We start from the raw sequence: 15,364 nt of genomic DNA, 5'->3' as shown, positions 1-15,364 counted from the left end.
GTATTTCTCCATTTTGCGGTTACATTCGCTCAAACACACACACACACACACACACACACACACACACACACACACACACATATACACACATATTCTTTCATGCATACGTTCTCACATACATACACGCATACACCATACAAGAATAAAACAAAAAATAGAGTCCATGTTACGGTAAATGCCAGCCTCGAATAAGCATGACTAAACACGGAGGGGAAGAGAGAAAGAGAGAACAAAAAAAAAGATAACGTCCTGTCTCCACTTTTCGCCCACTCGTGCAGTCAACCAATCCGGGGCCTTGCACGTGACGATGCAAGAGAACTGGACTGTGACGCTGGCAGGTGACGCGGACCAATCAACGGACGATAAACCGCGTGCGTCACACCTGGCTCGTTCCCGTGCCGTCACATGCAACATTTAACGCTCAGTGGCGAGTGAAAAATAACAAGGGAGCAAACAGTGAGAGAGAGAGAGAGAGAGAGAGAGAGAGAGAGAGAGAGAGAGAGAGAGAGAGAGAGAGAGAGAGAGAGAGAGAGAGAGAGAGAGAGAGAGAGAGAGAGAGAGAGAGAGAGAGAGAGAGAGAGAGAGAGAGAGAGAGAGAGGTAAAAAAAAATCTCAAAAAGGTAAGTGAAAAGTGAATAGCAAGGAAAATGGTGGATAGAAATAAGGAAATGGAGAAAATAAACACCGATAATTACTTGCAACTGTGTGCCGAATATGAATTATGGTTATCGTTTTCTTAACCTCATGGGTGAGTGAACTCTTTTAAGAATAAATTGAAAAGCCAAGATAAAATTATAGTTAGTTCAGCGAAAATATCAAATGATTAGAAAATATAAATGTAAACGATAAAAAAAAGTATAAAAAAGTTTTTCTCCCCCTAAAAACAAGAAGTAAATGGAAAATGAATAAGTTAAGGAGTGGAGGAGGTGAAGAGAAACACAGGTGTAGGGAGGTGAGTTTCTTCCCGACTAGTTCAGTTACTTCGGCGAAACGAGCAGGGGACATGCCACCAGAGTTAAATAGCACCGAATTCCCCTGAAGAAGCATCAGCGAAACTAGTCGGGAAGAAACTCACCTCCCTACACCCGCATATGTTTCTCTTCACCTCCTCCTCCTCCAACTTGTCTGAATGTCTGAACAAGTTAAGGATTGTTAATTGATAAATGTGCAGATTGATGGATTTTAAACACAGGTGAAGATAGGTTTTTCATTCTCACGTGACTTTCAAAATGTACGGTGAAAAATATAGATAGAATATATATAGCAAAATAGAATATGTTGAAAATTTTACGCAATGCAGGAAATGAGTGTGTTCGCCTAAAATAGTGAACAGGCAAATAGAGATAGATAAATGAAATAGAGAGATGATAAATGCACAGAGTAACATAAAAAATAAACAAAACAAAGCAAGAAGAGAAATAAAAATAGATTTGTCAGGAAAATTAATGAAGAAACAAAGAAAGAAAACAAGGAATACATGAAAAAAATAAGAGAGAGAAAAGAATAAAAAAATAACAATCAAACAAGAAGAAAAAAAATAGATTTATCAGGAAAAACTAATAAAGAAAGAAAGAAACAAAGAAAGCAAAAAATACAAAGAAAACCCCTAAAAAAAAAAAACAGAAAAGAACAAACGAACAAACAAATAACCAGTACACGACCATCACAAAAAAAAAAATAAATAAAATAAAAAATAAAAAATAAAACAAAAAGGCAAAATAGCAAAAAGAAAAAAGAAAAGAAAAAAGAAAAAAGAAAAGTCAAGCTGCAGAAGTTGGCATTTGGGAGGCACACACACACACACACACACACACACACACACACACACACACACACACACACACACACACACACACAAAATAAAATGCAAACACAGAAGCGCAACGGAGGCAGAGATATCAAAGGAGAGGAGCAAACAGAGGGAACCATAAACAAAATAAACCAACAGGGAAAGGGCTTGAGGGAGGGGGGACGCCAGGAAAATTGCGAAGGGAAAAGACTAGACCATTGGGACGAGACAATGGCGGAAAGGGGGAAAAAGGGAAAGGGGAAAAAAAAGTTGTGAAATTGGTGGAGGGAGGAGAGCAAATAGGAGATAGTGAGAGAGAGAGAGAGAGAGAGAGAGAGAGAGAGAGAGAGAGAGAGAGAGAGAGAGAGAGAGAGAGAGAGAGAGAGAGAGAGAGAGATACTACCCACATACATACATATACATACAAACACACATACAGATACACAAACAGACAAACATAAACAAAAAAACGAAAACAAATACACGACGAGACATAAAGACAACATAAACAAACACAGAAAAGAAGACGGAAAGATAGAAAGAGAAAGAAAGAAAGTAAAAAGAAGCGGATCACTAGTTGGCAAGATGAAGGGGAGAGAGGAAGGAGGGGAGAGAGAGAGAGAGAGAGGAAAGGAGGGAGGGAGGGAGAGAGAGGAAGTAGAGGAGTGAAAAGGAAAGGGAAGAAAAAGAACGGGAAGGAGAATGAAAGGGGTGAGAAGGGGAGGATATGAAGGGTGACTAGAGTGAAGGGGAGGAATAAGGGGTGAGGGGAGGAGTGAGGAGAGCGGGGATGGGAATCTGCCGCTGCTGGGAAAGAACATACGGATGAGAGAGAGAGAGAGAGAGAGAGAGAGAGAGAGAGAGAGAGAGAGAGAGAGAGAGAGAGAGAGAGAGAGAGAGAGAGAGAGAGAGAGAGAGGTTGTCACTAGCTTTTAATATTCAGTATTATTTAGTATTATTGCTATGAAACTCTCTTTACCATAATCATCAAAAAAATATTATCATTATTATTATTATTATCATTATTATTATTATCATCAGCATTATTATCATTATTATCATTATTATTACTTTCATTGTTATAATCATCATCATCACTGGTATCATTGTAAAAGATACGAAAAACTCAAAAGAAAACGTAAAACCCAACTTGTGTTTCAAAATTAGCAAGACACCATCGTCGTCTCACTGACTCCCGAACTCACTCCCTACAGAGGACAAACCAATCAACTTTTCTAAACCAGAGAAAAAGACAAACTACGGACACTCGCACAAAACAAACAAAAGAAATGCCACAACTTTAATCATTTCATTCTCATAAGAGCCTCTATGTAGTAATACCACTGAGATACAGAGAAAAAGGTGTATTTTGAGACACGTAATGATTAAAATGAAGGAACATACAATAGAATATGATGGCGCCTACGACTTTCATTCAGAGATCATTAAAATACGTAAACATTAAGAAAAAAGATACAGTGTTCATTTTGGGTGAGCTATGAATCAACAGTATAGGCTTCCCTGAGGCAGTAGAGAGTGAAGGAGCCAACTCGTTCCTCCCCCAATAGATGGCGTTGGAATGCACTTGGGAGGGTGGTTTTGGTCGCGTGAGCCTCCGTCTCTCTCTCCCTGGCTCCCTCCTTCCCTCCCTTTCACCCAGGCTGGCCGCGGGAGAAGCGAGAGGGAGGGGAAACCGCGGACGCCTGGGGGTGGTGCGGTGGTGGGACGCGGCGGGACGATTTGAGAGCCGCGAGGGTTGAGGCGGTGATGGTGGTGGTGGAGAGGGTAGCGGTGAGGAGCGGTAATAGTAGTAGTAGTAGTAGTAGTAGTAGTAGTAGATGCTAGTGGTAGTGTATTGTGAATGTGGTAGTGAGGAGGAGCAGTGATGAAAACATAGACGGTAAGATAATAATTCCTGGCGATGCAAGAAGAAAAAAAAAAAAAACAGACAAGAGAAGGAAAGGAATGGAGAAAATATTTGCTTCTAAAGAGAAAAGAATTATGACTCCTGTAATTACTGGGCGACATTGTGGCTGAGAGAAGAAATCCACAAGGGGAAAAAGCGAATGAATGAAAAAGCGAACACAGTGAATTGAAACAAAACTTATTTAATTTTCAGAGAGAGAGAGAGAGAGAGAGAGAGAGAGAGAGAGAGAGAGAGAGAGAGAGAGAGAGAGAGAGAGAGAGAGAGAATTGTAAGTGATGGTGAAGAAGTGAAAGGGTAGGAAACGCTACAAGGAGGAGGAGGAGGAGGAGGAGGAGGAGGAGGAGGAGGAGGAGGAGGAGGAGGAGGAGGAAGGGAGAGCTACTGTACTACAAGTTAGTGTAGAGATAGTGCCAAATGTCGCAACAAGAAGCATTTACACCAAAACACCAAGGAAGAAAATGCGATAACATGACATGACCAAAACATAAACAAGGAGGAAGAGGACGAGGACAAAGGGAATGAGGAAGAGAAGAAAGATGAGAAAGAACCAAGAGCTGAGAGACGAAACAGCAAACCGAGGAGCATGATAACTCGGTGCAAATTCCTGAGCTTAGTGTATCTCTTGGGAACATGCAAGCGAGGGAGAAAAAAAAAGAGAAAGACGAGTAAGAAAGAAAAAAGAGACAGAAGTCGATGCTAATCTTAGACGTGGGAAGAGCCGCACGTTGCTGTCCTCGCCTCCTTCCCCCGTGGTGGGTGAAAGAATTAGAGCAGCTACAAGGTGGGGAGAGACATTCGCTCTTTTCTGTGGCGGTGGCTTTAAGGAGGTCGGTGCCAGCCAGGAACCAGCCGAGTGGAAGGCGTCACTCTGCTCTGTTGAGGTAATGGGGCGATTTACACTGTACTGTTAACACTGAATACTGTTAATAATGGATAAAATAATGCTGGTAAATTTAGGCTTATTTCTAATTTCGGTATGTTCCGCATTTCCACAAAGACGAGGTGCTTTTTTCGGCGTATATAGTTTAGTCTTTCATTTCTCAGTAAACCAGATGTACTTTACCGCTGAAATACGTTGCAATTCGTAAAATAAATTGCGCTGGAGATAAAATAAGGAAGGACAGTGCCGAGAGATGAAACGGAGCAAGGAACAACTGTATCCAGCGATCAGAGGGAAGTGAGGGAGCAAAGGGAGGGAAGGAGGGAGAGTAGGAGGGAGGGGCGCTCTTCTCGCTTATACTCAACGAAGATTGCAACAACTTCCATATGGACGAGAAGCTCCCTAGGGGCGTGTATGGTGAGGTGTGTGTGTGTGTGTGTGTGTGTGTGTGTGTGTGTGTGTGTGTGTGTGTGTGTGTGTGTGTGTTTTGGCGTTATGACAGCAATGAATATACGATCACTTCAATGGAAAGAATAGAAAATAACAAAATACAAAACAAAACAGGATGCCATCTTAAAAAAAAGAAACACTAAACAACAACGGAACAAAAAAAAAGTAAATAACAAAAGGGAATAAACGTAAATCCAAACGAATAACAAAAGGACGTATAAAAGATGACCCCCCCCCAAAAAAAAACAGCACCAATATGATGTAATCCAATAACTGACGAGAGGGAAGGGGAAAGGAAGAGGGGAAGGAAGAATAGACGAGAAAGGAAGAGGGGAGCGAAGAATAGAGAGAGAGAGAGAGAGAGAGAGAGAGAGAGAGAGAGAGATGAGGATTGAGGGAATGAGAGGGAAGCTGTAAGGAAGATGGAAGTGGAGAGGGGAGACTTTACAAGATCTCTCCCTCTCCTCCTTGATCTGCCTCTGATTACTAAAGCAGAGGCCCCCGAGGACTGCCGACACTCCGCGCAGCCTCCAAACATCATCACTCATAGAGAAATACCAGGGACTTCTCCTTTGTCTTCCTTTTAAAACATGATGCTTAATAAATAGAAAGCAACTCAAGGACGAGAAAAATAAATAGAAGACATAAAATCCTCCGTAAATTATCTTTTCAACATAAGAAAAGTGCAAAGGAGAGGATAAGAGTGAATATTATAAGGATTATGATGAGAGACATGAATGATTTTCTTATAAATGAAGTGGAAAAAAATAGACACAATGAAAATAGACAAATCCAGCTGTAATTTCTTCCGTCTCAATATTACGACAGTTGAAGATAAACGAGAACTATCTATGGATAAACTATTAGTATTTTTCTTTACGGTAATGAGAGGAAGTACAAGGTAACCAGCAGCGTCGTTAGGCAATCCCCTTAGTGGCCCCTCGGTGCAGGAGGAGGCGGCCCTGCGTGACAACTCGGCCAGGTAACAAAGAGGCGCCACACGAGGCCATAGGTTATTGATAACAGCCGACAGTCGCCCGTCACTCTTTATGGCACTGCGTGAGCTGGGTGGGCGATGCGGCTCTCTCTCTCTCTCTCTCTCTCTCTCTCTCTCCAACACTGTTGCGTTCGTGTGGTGAAGCTTGGCGAGGTGACAGTACACGAGTGAGTTGTTTGACGCGAAGCCTGATTCATATGCGAGGATCACTAGTCGACACAGCTGCTGATGTCCGCCTCTCTACTGACAAGGCTTTGCAGGAGAGTGATAGGTCAATGGGTTAGTAATTGTAGGCTAGCGTTTAGTGTGGTACTGTACATGCATTGCGGGAAAAGTGTTCTGAATGTGGTGACTTTATTTTTACGTAATAGTCTGGTGTGTGTGTGTGTGTGTGTGTGTGTGTGTGTGTGTGTGTGTGTGTGTGTGTGTGTGTGTGTGTGTGTGTGTGTGTGTGTGAGAGGAATAGTATGAATAATGCATAGGGTGGATGCGAAAGAGAGAGAGAGAGAGAGAGAGAGAGAGAGAGAGAGAGAGAGAGAGAGAGAGAGAGAGAGAGAGAGAGAGAGAGAGAGAGAGAGAGAGAGAGAGAGAGAGAGAGAGAGAGAGAGAGAGAGAGCAAAACAAAATACATACAATGCACATACAATTTCTAGGAACAATAAATCAAGAAAACAATGAAGCAAAATAAATGAAGACGAAACACAAGCACACAATTATTTCGTACTCAAAAGAAAGAAAGAAAAGAAAGAAAAAAAGGAGAGAAAAATGAGAGGAGACTCCAGACTGGAAGCTTCATTAAACTCAGCTGTAATCCACACCCTTTCTCTTTTCCTTCTTCTCCGACTCTCTCTCTCCCCTCCATCTTAAGTCCCTACTCTCCAGCCGCCCATTCTCTCCCGCCTCCCTTCCCCCAAGTCTGACATATGAGCGATGAAGCGTGGCGTTTGTGGCTTCGGAGCTTCACTTAGGTTGCCTCGCTCGCACAGGCACCCGGTCAGTTCTTTCATTTCTCTGAGTCGACAAAATATTCTCTCTCTCTCTCTCTCTGCAGATATTCGGTCCCTTTTGTTCCTTTCCTAGCATTATATCATACTTATCTCAGAAATGCGACGATATTTCTAGGGTATTTTTCATCACAAATTAGCAATAATTAATCAGAAAGATAAAATGAAATATATAAACAATAAATGAAAAACAAAGGCACAAAATTCCAGTTGAGGAAAATTTTCTTGTCTCGCGGTCTCATTTCATTTAAAGAACTGCAGAAAAAAATGCAGAAAACCCTTGAACCCTGTTGCCGCCGCCCCTCCCTGCACTGTGTTCTCCACGGGACTCCTGATATTGCCTCGCTCTCTTCCTTATAAGGTCGTAAGAGGCACGACGCCGAGACTTGCACTGCGTCGGATATGAGGGGCGGGATGAGGGGTATAAGGAGGACGGGAAGGTTGCCAGGTCACGATATTAAATTATTTGCATTTCCCAGAACGTGCCGATATTAATACATTTGCATACTTGTCTCCTGCTGGTGAATTCTCTCTCAGACTACAAATGACGCATCGCTTGTTACAAACGCTCGCTCTCTCTTTCTTTTACTCACGTTCCTCTCCTCTAATTTTCAACTTAGTGTGGAGCAGACTTTGACCGAGGCACTCTTTTTTATTTTACTTTTATATATGTCAGGCTACCTACATATCCGCCATAATCATTAAGTTCCACCTCACTGGAGACTCATGAAGCTGAAAGTTTTCGTTGAAATTCTCTTTACAGTGACATTCGTTTCTGTCCATTACCTGAGAGAGAGAGAGAGAGAGAGAGAGAGAGAGAGAGAGAGAGAGAGAGAGAGAGAGAGAGAGAGAGAGAGAGAGAGAGAGAGAGAGAGAGAGAGAGAGAGAGAGTGTTTCAATTTTCATCTACCATAATTAGTCATTACCACCATCACCGTGACCCAAACGTGTATAACCAAGGCATGAAGTGACTTACGTGGCGAGGGCGTCTGCTTTCTCCTGGACCGCGATGGCATTACACACAGAGTATTATTGGAAGGAAAGGAAAAAAAAAAACAAAGAAAAGACATACGTACATCTTGTTTTGCCTAATTAAAGAGGATAAAACCTGCATATCGTTGTGTGTGTGTGTGTGTGTGTGTGTGTGTGTGTGTGTGTGTGTGTGTGTGTGTGTGTGCGTGCGTGCGTGCGTGCGTGTGTGTGTGTGTGTGTGTGTGTGTGTGTGTGTGTCAAGGGATAGAACGTGTGCGTGTTTCGCAAGTGTTACGTGTGTCATCTGAATAGACCACGTGTTCTGAAAGGAAGGGTTTCATGCACGTATGCTCTCCACTCCGGTTTATATTGCGACTCTTCCTGTGTACATGTCAATAATCCTCTCCCTCCCTCTCTCTCTCTCTCTCTCTCTCTCTCTCTCTCTCTCTCTCTCTCTCTCTCTCTCTCTAATTTGTGTTTCTTATAAGGAAAAACATTTATATCTTATCTAATCGCCCAAAAAGACCACAATTGCCTAGTAAATCACCCCATTCATTTAAATACAAACATACATTCACCATTTACCAATTGCCCATGTGAAAAAATGCAAACACATACAACATCACGGCTCTCAAGCTCTAAATACCTCGGTACACTTAATAACCACCCTCGAACAACACGAATGAACGAAACAGACCAAGTGACGGCAGGATATTAAGTCAATTCAGAGAGGAAGTGCTACTCCTGATCAGCCGTGCAGCGCAGGAGGCGAATAAAGGCCAAAGGGAAATGTGGAAACTTCCTCGAGTCCTTTGATTATGTCGCGTGCAAGTCCTCTCTCCCGCGAGCCTCCAAGTGTCAAGTCTCGTAAACCAGACGGGGCTCGGGACTAAATGCAGCACTTCCCCGCCACCCGAGGCAACGCACCATCAGGTATTCAACAAATTTCCTCCCAATAAAGGCTTTCTCCCCCGAGGCTCTCCGGCTCACACGCGTCGTTAGTTGACTGTCCGTCTCTGATTACACTCCCTCGGCTCCTGTTCTCTGGGCTTCACTTCATTTCTAGCTTTTCACTGTCATCTCTTTTGCTCTCTCTCTCTCTCTCTCTCTCTCTCTCTCTCTCTCTCTCTCTCTCTCTCATGGAGGGATAGCAAGGGGAGACATTTTTTTGCAAGCTTGCGTTTCTTTTTGTCACGCAAATGTGCTAACATGCAATGACAAAAGATACTCTCTCTCTCTCTCTCTCTCTCTCTCTCTCTCTCTCTCTCTCTCTCTCTCTCTCTCTCTCTCATTTACAATATCCTTCTTCTTCCCTTCTCTTATCTCAAGTAGACCCAGTCTTATTATTTTTCTTATATATTTTGTCTTGATTGTATCTACGTTTTATTTCCAACTTTTCTTCTTTTTTCATTTACTGAGAATTTGTCCTCATCTCCTACATCCCTATTTCCCGTCCACCAGCTCTCACTCCTGCCTTCCTCCCTCCCTGTCTCAGTCTCTCACTCTCAATTTCTCCCAACTCGTGTGGCTCTTCGTCCCCTTCTCGTCCCCTCACCAGCGAGTGATTCCCAGAGAGCGGCGTCGCTACTCCTGGACCCGATGGCCTAAATGGGGAGGAGCCAGTGTGTCAATTTCTGTATATGATCGTTGGGAGAACTCACTGTCTCCGGGCGAGGGAGGGGAGGGAAGGAAGGGAATGGATGGGAAAGAAGACGAGAATGAGGATTTTTCTCCGTATTTCTCTCTAAAGTTCAAATTCCTTCACGTACTCAGTTGATGCCAGGCCACACCGGGATACCAAAAAATGGATATTTCTTCCGAACTCTCGATTAGTTTCACTCAGGCGCCGCTAACGTAGACGAACGTGGGGGGGGAGGGAGACCAGTGGATTCCCTCAGACTATCATGGACTTCTTTCAATCCCACCCAAGTCTTTCTTCCTCTCAATAACACCCGAGAGAAAAAAAAAGAAAAGAAAGAAACACAAGACTGAAGACAGACAGACAAAAAAAAAAAAAAAAAAAAAAACAGAAATAATGGAAAAATGAAAAAGACAAGGAAGAGTGACACGGGAGGCTCTGTCGCATCTATGAGCTTCGCAATCAAGGAATATTTGCAGCCGCCGTCCGCCTGCTTGGCTCTCACACGCACCGTGTTGGCGGTACGGCGGAAACGAGCGTGCGGTTTTCCATACTGGGTGCCAACGTCCCTGTACGAGCAGCCTTGAGGCATCCCCGAGGAACTGCTGGGGAAAGTGCATCCACCGTCCCTTTGCGGCAGCACCCGAGCTGTAAGCACCGCAACAAGCACCCGCAGGCCAAGTTTGTGTGTATGGAAAGTGATGTAGAGTAAGCCACTTGTAGTTTGTTTTGTTCTTCACCTTATTGTTGGTGCTTTCCAATGAGCATCTTTGTAACATTCCCTTCAACATTTTAACCAATTATAAAAACGAGAAAAGACGTTCATCCGTTCACATTGTTTAGAACTAGAAAAATAAAATAAAACTTACTCTCTTCAAACAAAACCACACATTGAGGTTTCCATTGCCATTGTTTTCGTATATATATAGATACAGTATATGTGTTTTCCTTTCTTTTTTCCTTTTTTTGCATTCACACCTGCACTGTCAAGGTTCACACACCTGTAGTGCATCAAAACACACCTGCACTGGCTTTCCTTCTCTTCACAAAATGCTACACAGACAGGTAACGGCGTGTAGCAAGGCCAGACCCAGGAAAGGATTCATACTGACGACAAGAAACGAAACGAGATACCACAGTGATTAACGAGACAAATATTTACATGAGAGAGAGAGAGAGAGAGAGAGAGAGAGAGAGAGAGAGAGAGAGAGAGAGAGAGAGAGAGAGAGAGAGAGACTAAGTGCCACATATATCAATTGTCAACAAGCCGCACCTACGAGGCACAGACGCCCCCTCCCTCCCTTACCAGCCAGCCACCGCCCTCATTCATCTCCCCCATCACTCCCCGCCTTGGTCTTCCTTTCCCTTCCCACCACACTCCCATTCTTCATGTGCTGCAGTTTCTTTGTTTCTTTCACACTCAACTCCATTCTTCTTTTATGCTATTATGATTTTTGGTTTTGTTTAATGCATAAATGGTTGAATGATGATGATGATGATGATGATGATGGAAACTTAAATGTGTAAAATGAATTAGCGACATTCAGTATTCAGTAAATTTACACTAGCACATAAGTGACTCCTTTTTTTTCGCTTTTCTTTTGGCGGGGGTGGGGGTGTCCTGAGCCAGAACAACTCATATAAAAAACATTAAAAGTTAGTTTCATTGCCATGGTCATCTGTCAGCTGTAAATCATTCAGGCTAGAAAGAAAAGTGTTCCGCTTCGCAACAGTGAGGTCCGTCTTTCTGCTGAAGGTACTACTGAGGCAGGGACTTGGTGGCACTGTTTAGATGAAAGGAAGAGACGGGGTATTTTTATCACTGGTCTGGTAACGCTGCAGGTGGTGAGGTTGACGGGGTTGGTGATCATGGCACTGTTGATGACTCGATTTGGTTAGATTGCCTTCCTTCTTTTGTGTTGCTGAGCGTCAGACCAACTGGACACTGTTTTTTTTTTTATTTCTGTTGATGTTTTTCTTTTTTTTTTTTTGTCTCCTCTCTGTTAATGAAAACATTATTCCTTTTTATTCAACTCCACTTGTTCCTTTTTTTTTTATCTTTAGATCTTCCATTATATTCAGAACTAGTTAATTTTCTGCTTACACTTCCCCTGTCTTTTCATTACCCGACATTATCACTATTTTTTACATTTCCCTTATTTTTCCTTACGCTTTTCTTCCTTTCGTTTTCTGTCTTGAATTATGCTGAATATATCACATCGATCTCTTGATATGCTCCCTTGTATTTCATTCTTCCACCCTGATACCAATATTTCCCACAATTTCCCCTCATTTTTGGCTTGGAAGGCTTCTTGCTTTCCCCTCGGGGCCTGTTCCCTCCCCTCGCTGACCGTCACCTTGAAGAGGATGGAGCAGGCGGCGCGACGTGCGTTAGAGGAAAGGGACCCACCGAGAGGAAGAGATGGCGGAATGGGATGCTTTTCTAATGCAAGAGCCACCGGGTGTCTTTAAGGTGTCTGTCTGTGATTCGCTTCGCCAGACCAACTCGGTTCAGCCTCTCGTGGGTGAAGGAGAGGGAACGTATCAGTCTGCATTAGTGTCCTGATGATATTGTAAGAGAGAGAGAGAGAGAGAGAGAGAGAGAGAGAGAGAGAGAGAGAGAGAGAGAGAGAGAGAGAGAGAGAGAGAGAGAGAGAGAGAGAGCATATAATCTAGTGCTGTTACCAGTGACTATACTAAAATCTCAGGCGGAAGAAAGCACGGCAAAACACTTCACGTTACGGCGTCTCAATGCATACTTTTTACAGAGCGTTAGTAGAAATTAGTCGATATAATATGTGCCTTCGATTGTCCCAGGAGACGTTGCCAATCAATAAGGCGTTGGCCGGCGGAGTCTGCGAGGCTTTCGGTATTGGCAACGCTGCAAGTCTCCCGCCAGACCAAACACTGGGTCAGACGCTCGGGTGGCCTCGCTCAGTGTTACCAACGACAAAACCTTCCTAGACTAACCAATGCAGGAGACGAAGGGGAAACTTTGGTGTAATTTTTCCCCATTTCTATTTTGTTTACGAACTTTGCCAACAGTAACGGTCCAAGTTGCGATGATTCTCTGTAAAAATATGTAGATTTCTTGGGTTAGAAGTGGAGTTAAGGCGGGATGGCGTCTGGCACCACTACGGTAAACGGCACCCCGCTGGATAAAGTTTCCTTCTTTTCCTTGTAGCTTTATTGAAGTCGATTATCGTTCCGTCTCTATTTCTTTTCATCTTCCAAAACGATGCTCTTCTATCTGGGCGAAGATCAATACGTTGTGCGGACTGAGGAAGGCGCAGTCGGCGGGTACTGAGTCAGGAGGGAGTGCTGGGAGGGGGCGTGGGCAGCTGAGGCGTCTCCTGCTGAGTGTTTATGTTGTGAATGGAGTCATTTTACTTTTCTTCCCTGCGTTCTCTTGTGCATGGTGATTAAGTGGTTGTGAAAGCTGTTTCCTATGTTGTGATGAGCTTGTGTTGCAACAACAGTAGTGCAGAGCATGTCTAATTTCATTTACAAAAACATTGTTCATCAATTCACTAAATCATCTGTTCTCTCTTATTCCAACCTTCATCATCTTCTAAGGAGTTTTCGAGGGATGTTATCTTATTAAGTGTGCAAATGGACTTCTTAATAGATAAGCAATACGAAATGAGAAAACTCAACTTCACTGTTCGAGTTTGAAATGTTTATAAATTGTCATGAGAGACCTACGTCCACTTCATAACTTTGTGGCAGAGTTGAGCTCCGACTGCAGTGTTGGGGTTATAGTGGAGCCAATATTGATGCTGCCGGGACGGGGAGAGGAAGGGAGGGGTGGTAATGGTGTCACTGGTGGGGCCTGCCTCACAGTGTTGAGAGTTGTGTCACATATTTTCTAAACATCCGTCACGGAAGGCAAAACTCAGTGGAGATTGAATTACATAATCCTGGCTAGAGGGCGTGTGTTGGCCGCCAGACGATCACTGTTAACAGTATACAGAGTTGTGGAACGAAATGATTGAGTTTCCTTGATGGAAACTCTATTCACCTTACTTACGAATCTTGATCTGCAGCTGACACTCTTAATTTTGTCTTTCAGGAGCGCTGGGCACCATCCCACAGGAATGGACGGGCACTATGACGGTGAGGAAGAAGCGGAAGCCGTACTCCAAGTTCCAAACTCTGGAGCTGGAGAAGGAATTTCTCTACAACGCCTACGTGTCCAAACAGAAGCGCTGGGAATTGGCGCGTAACCTCAATCTTACAGAACGACAGGTCAAAATATGGTTCCAGAATCGTCGAATGAAGAACAAGAAAAATAGCCAAAGACAGGCTGCACAGGAGGCAGCAGCAGCAGCAGCAGCAGCGAACGGCGGCGGCACACCCTCCTCTGGTGGAGGCACTCCCGGGCACCACCCCAACACTCCCCAGACTCCGAACACCATAAAGCCTTGACCAGTGCAGAGCGCCTGTCACACAGCCGCCAGCCTGTCCTCCGCCCCGCCACTACCACACGCCCACCCTGCACTTCCCACCTCCTTGGGGGAGTGCCGGCGTGACACCCTCCACTACACAGGGGCGAGGGACTTAACCTGGAATCTGCCGTGACCTGCTGAAGTGCACCATGACCTGCTGCAGTGCACCATGACCTTCTGAGGTGTTGTGTAACCTTCTGCACTGCGCTGTGTTCTGCTTCGTTGCGCAGTGAGCTGCAGTTGTGGTCTATGAGCTCTTGCAGTAAGTTGTGGTTTGGTGCAGCTGGCGATGACCGGCTGCAGCGCTTCGCAGCCTCCTGCAGTGCACTTTAACTTGGTGCAGCTCGTTATAACCTCCTGCAGGGCGCCGTGGTTTGCTGCAGTGCAACCTTCAGTGAAGATGGTCAGGTAAAGCGCAACTTCCTCGCCGTCCGAAATGGCGAGAGTTACTCAGTCAGGCTGGCGGTTGTCTGGACAGGAGAAAAAATAAGATGAAAACTTCCATACTCTATCCTACACAAGACAGAGACTTGTTCTTCATTTTAAAGAGCACCGATTCCGACTAACTCCCTCACCTCTCAGTGACATCCTAACCCGTTCCCTTCACCCTTCCACCCCACCACACTGCTAGCCAACACGACCCTTCTCTTGGAGTGTAATCGAGGAATGGGAGGCAGCCACGTGGCCTCCGACCCTAAGTGATGTTCCTAGTGAAGTGAAAACAGACTCCTGGAGGTGAGGCGAAGGACAACACGTGGAGACATACCGGTGAACGAGGGACGAGTCATCAATGAATGCAGTGAAGGAACAATGCTAAGCTCGTCCCTCTTGTCGTCCCTAACCAACCTGTTCCCCCCTCCCAGTTACGCCCCTTTGTACATTACTATTTAACGTGAGGTGTAATAAATGTAAATAAATTCCATTTCGTACGCTGTAGGTATTGTGCTTCATGTTCCATATTTTTTTCTCTCTTCTTCTTCTCCTTCCTCAGTGTATCAGAGTTTATCGTGAAGGTGTTAAGGCGCCGAGCCGCAGCAGCGTTCCTCTGTCGATAGCGAACAGGGCAGCTTTATCTGTATCTTATTACGTTGTTACTCTGTTATGTTTTGTTCGGGAACGCGACACAACAAAAAAATGGTTAATGTCTTTTATTTTAGGAATTAGACGCATCCGTGTGTGTGTGTGTGTGTGTGTGTGTGTGTGTGTGTGTGTGTGTGTGTGTGTGTGTGTGTGTGTGTGTGTGTGTGTGTGAGAGAGA

At 44.3% G+C, this 15,364-nt stretch overlaps 1 protein-coding gene across 6 annotated transcripts in view; it reads left to right on the top strand.

Annotated features, from left to right (window-relative positions):
- Window positions 1–15,038, top strand: part of LOC123499156 (homeobox protein abdominal-B-like) — a 237,806-nt gene extending 222,768 nt beyond the window's left edge. For all 6 annotated transcript variants that reach the window (XM_045246839.1, XM_045246837.1, XM_045246838.1 and 3 more), the window contains one exon: window positions 13,731–15,038. In XM_045246839.1, the coding sequence (XP_045102774.1) occupies window positions 13,731–14,086 (356 nt within the window). In that variant the 3' untranslated portion in view covers window positions 14,087–15,038. The remainder of the gene's footprint in view (window positions 1–13,730) is intronic.
- The last annotated feature ends 326 nt before the right edge of the window (window positions 15,039–15,364 follow it).

Source organism: Portunus trituberculatus, chromosome 49, assembly GCF_017591435.1.
Source record: "Portunus trituberculatus isolate SZX2019 chromosome 49, ASM1759143v1, whole genome shotgun sequence".
NCBI classification, from domain to species: domain Eukaryota; kingdom Metazoa; phylum Arthropoda; class Malacostraca; order Decapoda; family Portunidae; genus Portunus; species Portunus trituberculatus.
Note: the sequence above shows the minus strand (reverse complement) of the source record. Positions and strands in the feature narration are given on the sequence as shown.